General features: G+C 38.5%; 1 protein-coding gene across 1 annotated transcript; it reads right to left on the bottom strand.

Moving 5' to 3' along the window:
- Window positions 1-3347: 3347 nt before the first annotated feature.
- LOC137977907 (transmembrane protein 170B-like) lies at window positions 3348-7580 on the bottom strand. The gene is made up of 3 exons (XM_068825241.1): window positions 7527-7580; window positions 5518-5688; window positions 3348-4353 (listed from the first exon to the last, which is right to left on the bottom strand). Exons 1-3 carry the CDS (start codon window positions 7558-7560, stop codon window positions 4223-4225), a joined length of 336 nt encoding a protein of 111 aa, XP_068681342.1. The 5' UTR covers window positions 7561-7580; the 3' UTR covers window positions 3348-4222.
- Between the last annotated feature and the right edge of the window lie 2446 nt (window positions 7581-10026).

Raw genomic sequence — 10026 nt, 5'->3', positions numbered from 1 at the left:
GCAGCGGTGATCTAACCCGAAGTTCGTGGGTTCAATTCCCACCCTGGTCAGAGTTTTTCTCTGTACTTGTGTGGGCCCATTTCCATCAGTAGGGCTAACGCTCACATGGTTCATATGGGGTAGATACTTAGCACTTCACATTACACTCGAATCAGTTAAGTCTGTTCAGATATAAGTGCTATACACGGCCAACGTCTGCAAAAACGTAATCCCTCCTTGTACTTGTACATGTGTCATGTATAGTTGAGTTGAGCACATAGCCGTCTGCGAGTGATTGCTTGTTTGTTCCTTGCACGTCTCCTCCGTAAATACACTTCAGTGGCATAGCTTGTGAAGTTTGTTTAACAAATTGGCGGCTACCATTGACTCTCTTGGTAGATCTTCCTGTTGGTTACCCTAAGACAACCTGTTGGTTACCCTAAGATCTTCCTGTTGGTTACCCTAAGACAACCAGGTCCAGACACGCTAACTTAAATGTGGCCGCGCTCCACGCGTTCCTGTGACGAATCCCAAAGACCGTCTGCGTGGGAGGATACTGCAGTAAGGCATTTTGATAAAACTTTTTGTTGCGCTTCTCGAAAAGGAAATTAGGAATCAAAATATCATCTTCTGGTGGATCTTCCAGAAAACTGTTCACTGTGTGAGAAATAAAACGCTTAGGATATCCTGCTTTTTTTGACATCGTTGTCAAACTCAGAAGAATTGCATCTCTCTCTGTGGAGGGCGCCAGTAATACAATTTCTTTGCCATTTGGTAGGGATTCCTGATTTCCAGTGCGTTGGCAGTTTTCCTGGTTTCTTGTAGATTTTCCAGTTGAACTTGTTAACATAATTGAAAGAAGTGTCGAGGAAACGGTCAGGAATTTCTTCGACAGTAAAAACGATGTTAGGATAGTAACTGTTGAGGCGCTCAAGTAGATCATCAGGCTGACCCAAACTTAGTTCCAAACTTCTTTTCAAGCGCCTTCTCTGATGTCACTAAAAACACAGTATTCAGTTTCAACGGCCACCTCTACAAACAAATCACTGACAAATTAACGGATGCGGGATGGGAAACCCTTTATCTCCGTCCTCGCAAATATCTTCTTGGCAAAACTAGAGTCCGACGTTGTCCGACCCTTTAACCCACCGTTTAACGACCGGTATGTTTGCTTATTGTACGTATAAATTTCTTCAATGATATGGTCAATGGTGTCATCCAGAGGTCCTTACGGTGAAAAGAGAGGAGACATCGTATGACACTAGGACGTCATCATCATTGAGGGTTGTGTTCTTAAGAAGCTCGGCGAAGTCCGTGGTAGTTTTAATGCTGTATTCATTCTCAGTGAGAGGGAGTAAGTAGGAAGCCAAATACACAATCATGAGGACGGTCAAACTACCCTGAGGATGGCTTGACACCGAAAACGTTCGGTTTTTTTACTTTTAAAGAATTTTTAGCCTTGTAAATACTAGTCATCTTTTACTGAGCGAATATTATGGACCTTATTTCAATTGTAAAATAGGTCGGGATGTAGCGGTATTATCCGTTTAGATGAAAACGTCATACATTCAGTTTTACTTGGATTAATTGTAACAAGCCATTTCGTAGCCCACATTTGTATGGATTCAAGGTCTTTAATCAACATCAACGCAGTATCATCAGGTGAATCAACGACTTCAAAAAGCGAAGTATCATCATCGTAAAATAAACATTTTGACTGAATTTCATTTGTTATGTCATTAATATATATATAAGAAATAACAGAGGCCCCAAAACCGAACCTTGAGGAACCCCTACTTCAATTTGGCGCCAGTCAGATGACTGCCCATGTAAAACCACTCGTTGTTGACGATTGGACAAATACCTTTCAAACCAGCTAAGCAAAGCTCCCCTGATTCCTACTGATTTCAGCTTATAAAGAAGACCTTTGTGCCACACCTTATCAAATGCCTTGATAAATTTGATGCACCAGATTGATTGATTTACCGTCGAGTTACCAGGGCGGAAACCAGACTGTAAGCGATTGAGATAGCCAATCTCAACTACAAAATTGTCAAGTCTAATAAAGACAATTTCCTCTAATATCTTAGACAAAAAGCACAAAAGGGACACAGGACGATAGTTCAATTTAGACGGGCGATCATCCTTTTTAAACTCTGATATGTCTGTTTTTAAATCGATTTCCGACCCAGGCAACGTGATTTTCTATCAGATACCATAATCTTTGATTTTTAAAGTTAAAACGCTCAAAAACCCTTCGTTTGCGGAGTCGATGTGTGAAAAGAGAGACTTAAAAAATATGACATATACAAATATGAAAGAATTTCCTTAATCCTCGCCCTTATCTGGACAATTTAAGCAGTTGTCTCTTTGAGACACCAATGAAATACCACGTGCGCTTCCACGCGAAAACATGATATAATGGCAGCTTTTATACTGCAGACGGATTATCTGTCTGGGACGAACTTGGGCAAACTCTTTTTCTTCGTCTGTTAAATTTGTCTCGTATAAAGACGGGCACAAGACGCATAATTTGTCTGGACGAAATACCCGGTTTAGTGCGTCTTGTGCCCATATTTGTACCAGACGAACTTAACAGACACCACAGACCACCATTAAATTGCTAAGTATCTTTCCTCCATTAGAGATGATTAGGTTAAAAATCTGGGAGACACTACTGTCCTGGCATGCGAAATAGCGCGCGGAGCTCCGCTATCACTTTAGGAACATCTCATGCCGATTTTACCTATTGCATGACCAGTACACTTCACACATTTGAAGATTATGAATTCAAAAGTTTTTCCTTTGCTTTTCAACTCCCAAAGAAGTACTGACCATTGATCGATTTTTTAAATATTTTCCGGATTGTTTTTAAGAGGAAATAGTTTCCAGCCTAATTCTGCATTCTTAACAGATTCACTGGCCCGTTTGAATTTTTACCAGATTTTCAAAAATTTCAGCATAACAACAATTCAGTGAAATAGAAATATGTTCGTCACTTCGTCCAACTATATTTCGACAATGAGACGAAGACGTAATAAAAATCACACTAATAGGTACGTCGACAAAAAATTACTAGTAAACCATCATAAAAGCTCTATCGGACTTTATAAACTTGGGTCCAGAAAAAAATTACTTGTATTGGTTAACAGTGGGAAGGAATGAGGGGACTGAGCAACCGTTTCGTTCCTAGAATGGATTGTATCATAAATAACTCTCAACATGACGTATGTGGTAAGCGTTTCCATGCAGTTTAAATAGCTCGATTTCCACATTCTGGAAGCGCGCGCAATTGCACGAATCCAAAAATCCCCTGGATAACGATTTCCCACGCAAAGTCACTTAATGGAAAGTATCCTCGCTTCTGGTAAAGTGTCTATCAAAGGCTTTAATCTGCAATGACCCAAAGTTGTATTTTCGAAATCTCCGAGTCGAACATTTCACAGAGTTAAAAATGTGCTGTGCTTTGGTGCTTCAGGACGAGTAACAAGCGCCAATTCGACGGGGCAATGGTGTCGATAAAAAAAATATTGGCATATCCAACTGTCTCAATGAAAAGCGACGAGCGAACTGGTTTTAGGTTTATGCACGCCATTCCGTAACCCGAAGGTCATTTGCACAGGTTACGATTGTCGTCCTTAGGGGGCCATAATGATACCCGAGTACAATGTAGTTGTCTCCATTAAAAGTCGAGGACTCTGGGTAACTTTACTGAAAACAGTGCACATGATGAGCCACATTTAGAAATGATGGGAGCCTTGCGGATTACTTTTCTTGATGTGTTGTAAATGCATGGTGACTTAAGGTCGTGTAACAGCAGCTACTTCAAAAGTAGTTTTGTGTTGACTGTAGAAACTGCAACTTAAAAGTCACCACTCAGTTGTGTTGCCAATTTCCTATTATGTCCACGTCCCTTTCTTCATTACAGCCACCTTTAAAAAGTTTTGGAAAATTTCGGTCGCATCCTCTGACACGTGCACGTATAAGTGCATTTTTTGCAGTTCTCATTCTGATCAGTATCACTGTCCTCACCATGGAAACCTCGTAAATCAAGTTCGATTAGTTTCCAATTCACACTCTCTTGCAAGTGGCCACATAGCTTTCTTTTACGGATTCGGACAAGTCAGCTGCAAGACCTATCCGAGGGAATAAGAAACATTCCGATAAATGTTGAACACATTTACAACCTTCAAACAATGTAAAACTATGTCCTCGCTGTGAATCTAGTTTAGTACATCTTGTATCAGAGTGTGGCCAAAACTCTTGTGTATGACACCAAGAATCCTATGAAGGCTTGACCAGCTCCCCACAGGAATGAAGCATACCGAGGCATGGTAAAGCGCGACGTCTCGTACACTGCAGCAATTGTCGCGCCTAAATAAAACAAATGATCAAGAAAATCAGTGTTATTCCGATGCAGGAAAAAATAATGGGCGACGTTGGGATGACTTTAGCACTTTTCTCTTACACTTTATTAAAAGACCCATCTAAATTAAATCAATCCTCAACCCTGTTACGCCTGATTAGATGTAGTAGTTGTCGTGCTGATAGTAGACCATGGTAGCGGTACAAGTAGTAGCATTTGTAGCCGAGTAAAATGTTATTTCACCTTGGATTAAAGAGTAACACAAAAGCGCTATGGATAGTAACTATTGCCGATAGAAAAGAGACAATGACAATAGTGAAATGAATGTATATTTGCAGTGTGGGTTATAAACCAAAGAGAGAAGTGATCCTCGCTGTTATCTGGATAATTTAAGTAGAGAGAATTGTTTAAAAAAATACCAATAGCGACTAATCACCAGTAATTATCTTATGAATTATTGACAAAGTCCAGACAATATTGTAACTTGACTATTTCTAAAGTAAGTTATACTTGGAGTAGTTTTTAAATCATCCTTTATGTGTTCAAAGAACTTTGAAGGAGTATTTGCCATTAAAATGTAGTATTAACGCATGGTAACTGCAATGTGTTTTTGTCTCTGAGCCCATCGATGTTAGTTCTAGGTGTAACTAATGCTGATATAAAAGCAGGTGTGACTAGCAAAGAAGACTAGAATCATCATAGAATTGGAGAACCTTCCTTGAGGAGCCGTGGAGTTATAGTATCATAACCACATGGCTTGCCCAGTTTTATTTCTAGTACCAATTTCTCAACAATGACAGTGTTAATGACAGTGGAGCCAATAGGGATATCGCATCAGCAGGAAAATTTGCTGTGATCCCAAAGATACTAGGTGGATCTTCAAAATAAGCCAAATATTGGCTGCTAAAGAGGTAACCACTCAGCAATAATGTTATGATGGGTATATGTAAAGGCAGTTTTTGAAACAACTTTTATTTAAAATTTTGCAAGTGCCAATTTTACGACCCGGGTTCATCTCTCGGCCCCCAGGTCATATGTGGGCTGAGTTTCAGTTGATCTCAAGGCATTTTAAAAAGGCTTTACTTTTAACATCCAAAATTAAGGGGGTGTCCTCCAGGCCCCTCCCCTGGATCCACCATTGCAACAAACTAGCTGGTCAGTTTTGAACTCACTTGTAATCACTCCTCCAGTCACAGGATAAAGAAATCCAATAAAGATTACAAGAAGAGGGAAAAAAAATCCACGAGAATGTTTGCGCAATGCAAGGAAAGCAATGCATGCTGAAATGCAGTGTATAAATACAGAGGTTGCCAGACACCAAAGGAATATTTGATACCACATTTCTGAAAATGAAACAAATAAAAACAAATAAGCAATAACATTTTAAAAATAGAGCAAGTTTCAATTGAGTGTCGTAAAACCAAAACCAAAGTAATTACTTTGGCCAATCAAAACGGACGGAGACAATCCAGTAAACCAATCAAAACTTGAAGTAATTACATGTAGCCAACACAAAGCGCGCGAAAATTTGTATGCGTGAGCCACGATTGGTTTTGGTTTCACTTCTGATTGGTTGGAGAACCCAGCACGAGAATATTTAAACCAATCACTGAGTGAAGTAATCATAAACCAAAGTATTATTATCTAATTACTTTCGACACAAGTAGAAGAAGAAGAAGAATGATGAAAGGGCTTGATAATTGCAGACCAAGACCAAAGCCTAGCCACTAGATCACACCATGCTAGAATTATCAAGGATAACAATAACCCTGTGTGGAGGATGTGTAACATGTACATGTACAAAGAGACAATTGACCAATGTATCTGGCAGCCCTTCTCTCACCAAATGGACTAATTCCAGAGACATGATAGAGCAGCAGCATACCACCTACAGTGGAAGTCACCATCCTATGGAATATGCAGATACACACAGATAGCAAAATAGCTGCTATTACAAGCCTGACATAGTAATAATTATTATAGACTGCAATGTGTATGCAGAATAGAGTGACTGACAGAAAAAAAAACAGTTTACATCAAAGAGGAAGTAATAAGGCTTGGAGGGAGTCACGATATGTTCTCACAATTTGCAAAGCAGTCCACGCACTTTCTGTTCAGCGGAAAGAAAAGAAAAAACCGTTTTAAGGAAGTGTGAAAATAAAGTCTTGTCTTGTCTTGTCAGAATATCAAATGTCATGATTAATTTTTTTTAATGCCTTTTTAATTCGTATAGTGTTTACTAGGATTTAATCAGAGTTTTCAAATCATTAACAAAAAAATAGTACTAATTTTCCTTTTCCCTTTGATTTTGAAACCCTCTAGTCGATAAAGTGGATTCTGAACAGAATGAATATTGCCTTAATAATAATAATAATAATAATAATAATAATAATAATAATAATAATAATAATAATAGAATTTTATTTTCACAAAATAATGTTTAAAGCTGAATAGCTTGTGGGGTTGTGCACAAATGAAATCAAATCAAATTAACCCATTGACCCCTGAGAGTAAGACTTAATAGATTTTACAAGGAAAGGTTACGTTTATACAAATGTTGGCCGTGTAGCACTTATATTTTTAAACAGAGTTAACCGAATGGAGTGTAGTGTAACGTGAAGTGCTAGATTTCTATCCCATATGAACCCTAGCCCTACTGATGGAAATGGGCCCACACAAGGACAGAGAAAAACTCTGACCAGGGTGGGAATTGAACCCACGACCTTCGGGCTAGATCTCCGCCGCTCTACCGACTGAGCTACTAGGTCAGACGGGAGCAGGCCGTGGGAACTGAAGATGTTAAAGTCACCGCAATGAACATGTACAAGTACAAGGAAAGGTTACGTTCATACAAACGTTGGCCGTGTAGCACCCTGCATTTGCATTTATTTCATGTACCCTTCCTAAGTATGAGGGTATCTCTTTAGAAAGTTTCAGAAATTCGTGAAGGCATCTTTGGTAATTTAGTCCTTGAATGTTAGGGGTGATTCACGGAGGTGGTCCATGCACCAGAGGTCCATGTTTTGTACACGACCCTTTCAGTCCTGGGAGTGACACTTTTCAGATTTTACTCTGTCTAACGTCAGACGATCGATTTGAATCGTTGACAGCAAAAAAATGAAATCAGGCAAAAAAAGGCTACCGAAGTGTTAGCCTAGAAGCATAAAACACAATTACTCACCACCAAACGACTGTAGAGTCTCTTGCACATCCATCTCGTTACTCGTAAAATACAAAAAAGTAAAAAAAAAAATCATGTTTTCGCACAGCGGTAAGCAAAGATGTCATGTATATACCCACCACGAGTCCCCAACTACGTAACCACTGAGGTCTATGCCAGAATCCCCGAAGCTCATGTAACGCATGTTTACAGTTTAGTGTCACGAGGCTGTTCTCTTGTGTTTTGTGGATTACAGGAATCCAAATGGTTGTTGGTGTATAAAATAGATACTGTAGCACTCGGAGAGTATCACTGGAACAATCCAGCGTAGCCGTCGCGGTTCTGACTGCCAAGGATGAACAATTGTGAAAGGGGTTGTACATTGTCAAACTCTGGGAGGATGACTGGGAGGATGGGACTTGGAGACGTCACTCTAAAATGACGAATTTTGAATTAAGAATGACCGTTGTAGTCTTGAGTTCGTATTTTCTTAAAATAAGAAAAATAAACTTAGTTTCAAATTTAAATTTAAGTTTCAGTGTCATCTTAAAATTAGAGCCTGAAAATAAGGGCTTTTACTTCGTGTAGAAGACGCACATGACGTAACAAAAGCTTACTTCTACACGAAGTAAAAGCCAAAATAAGACAAACACAGATTCTGTGTGATCTTAAAATTAGAACCCCAAAATAAGGAAATTTGTCCTTATTTGTGACAATGTGCCTGGAAGTAACTTGGATTTGAAAAGGACATTGTACGTAAGAGTAGAAGAAGCAGGGACAAGTTCATTTGTTTGTGGGCTAGGAAGGAAATTCTAAATCAATTTGCAGGCACTCAGGGGCATAACCAGCCCGGTCCTACAATCTTTTTTGTTTACTTAACTTTCGTAGTAATTTTAGAAGCCTTGAAATGAAAGTCTTTCATATCATAGCCTCAATTAAGAGACAGGCCTACAACAATTCGAAAAGCTGTCTAGGCCCCTTGCACTGGTATTATATGATTATATGTGGTCCCAAGCACTCTAGATCATAGCAATATTATTATTATTGATATTATTAACTTAATAAGAAAGTCAACTGGAGGGAAGTAAGCGTAACAGTTGGAAGTGATTATTTTTCATATTTTTGTTCTTTTGTCTCATTGTGGCTTTAGAGCTTCACAAACTGCAGGCGTCACCTTGAGTTTTCAATGGTTGGTCGCAAAGCCTCACAGTTTAGTTGCCTGAGGAAGAATATTATTTTGTTTCCCAAAACAGCTATGGTAAGGACGTCAGCGCTGCACCCATGACTTAACTGTGCAGTTTAGGGGATGTGACGTGAATACTATCTAACAATCTATGACATGTCAGAAATTTGTCCTGGATACTCTGTGGCCTCCATTAATCTTTCTGTAGATCACCTCCGATTTCAATTTTCTTCATTTGACCAAAAAACAGAAAAATATGTTCATTCATTTTTTTTCTGATGTGCGGACCACGAATGGGCAAAACCAAAACCAAAATTATTACTTTTAAGGCCTATTCTACCTCAAGGAACAACATCAGCCTTAAAAGTTTACTTAACAGACTTACCAAAAATCTATTCAAATGAGTATGATCACATGAGCTAACTTTTGCAAATGTAGCTTCTTTTATTGCAAATAATGTAAACTAAGATCATCTTACAACTAAAGAAAGAAAGGTTATAAAATTGCATGGTATTCACTGCACCATATCTCCTAAAAAAGCACAGTTACCCCTCATTGTCTGCCTTTTGCATGGGCATCAGTTGATCTTTAATTTACTGCATGGCAAGTTAATAAAATCTGCACCTGGGAAAACTTTTAGGGGCAATAATATTGTCCTGAAATATAGTACAAACAAACCAAATGAAAGCCAAGTTATGCAAAACAAGATTGGTTTTATTAACTCATTTCATTCTTGATTTAGTTCAAAGGCATAATCTTCATAGTAATCAGTAAAGGTAGTACACTTGTCTTGTCCGGAAGACAAGCCAATTAGTCCGGAAAATTAAAGTGTGTTCTGCATTGGTAAAATAAAAAAGTACAGTTCATGTTGGATTTCAGATGAAACAAATTGTCGTGAATTTCTGAATTGCTTTATATGTTGATCTTCAATCTTCACAGAAGAAGTCAATTCAAGCTCCCTTTGTTGCTTGAAATTTGGCCACAATTTAACAATAAAGTCATCAATTATGTGAAAATTATGTAGGCAAACGTCATGAGAAATAGTGTCAAATAGTATGGCGTGTGATTCCCCACAAAATTCAACATTAAATTCTGTTTTGCACACGTTTCATTTTGTTACTCAAATTGTGTTCGTAATTCTGTGTTCAAATTGTTAAAATCAAATTCTATTTTGTTTTCCAAATTCTATTCTGTTTTGAATTGTGTTCGCTAAATTCAGTTCTGACTCCCAAATTCTATTTAGCGTAGGGCTATCATGCCTACGTCCTTCATATGGTCATAGTAAATTTTGCAATAATCCCATTGGGGAGCACAACACTTTGGAATTTTATTCCATGG

Source organism: Montipora foliosa, chromosome 1 (genome assembly GCF_036669935.1).
Source record: "Montipora foliosa isolate CH-2021 chromosome 1, ASM3666993v2, whole genome shotgun sequence".
Lineage (NCBI taxonomy): Eukaryota > Metazoa > Cnidaria > Anthozoa > Scleractinia > Acroporidae > Montipora > Montipora foliosa.
Note: the sequence above shows the minus strand (reverse complement) of the source record. Positions and strands in the feature narration are given on the sequence as shown.

Bases quoted from the DNA above. Each gene is read 5' to 3' on its own strand.
- LOC137977907 (XM_068825241.1), bottom strand. From the start codon at position 7,560: ATGGATGTGCAAGAGACTCTACAGTCGTTTGGTG. The intron at 5,689-7,526 runs GTGAGTAATTGT...TTTCATTTTCAG, and splicing joins GACTCTACAGTCGTTTGGTG to AAATGTGGTATCAAATATTC. The intron at 4,354-5,517 runs GTGAGTTCAAAA...TGTTTTATTTAG, and splicing joins GACTGGAGGAGTGATTACAA to GCGCGACAATTGCTGCAGTG.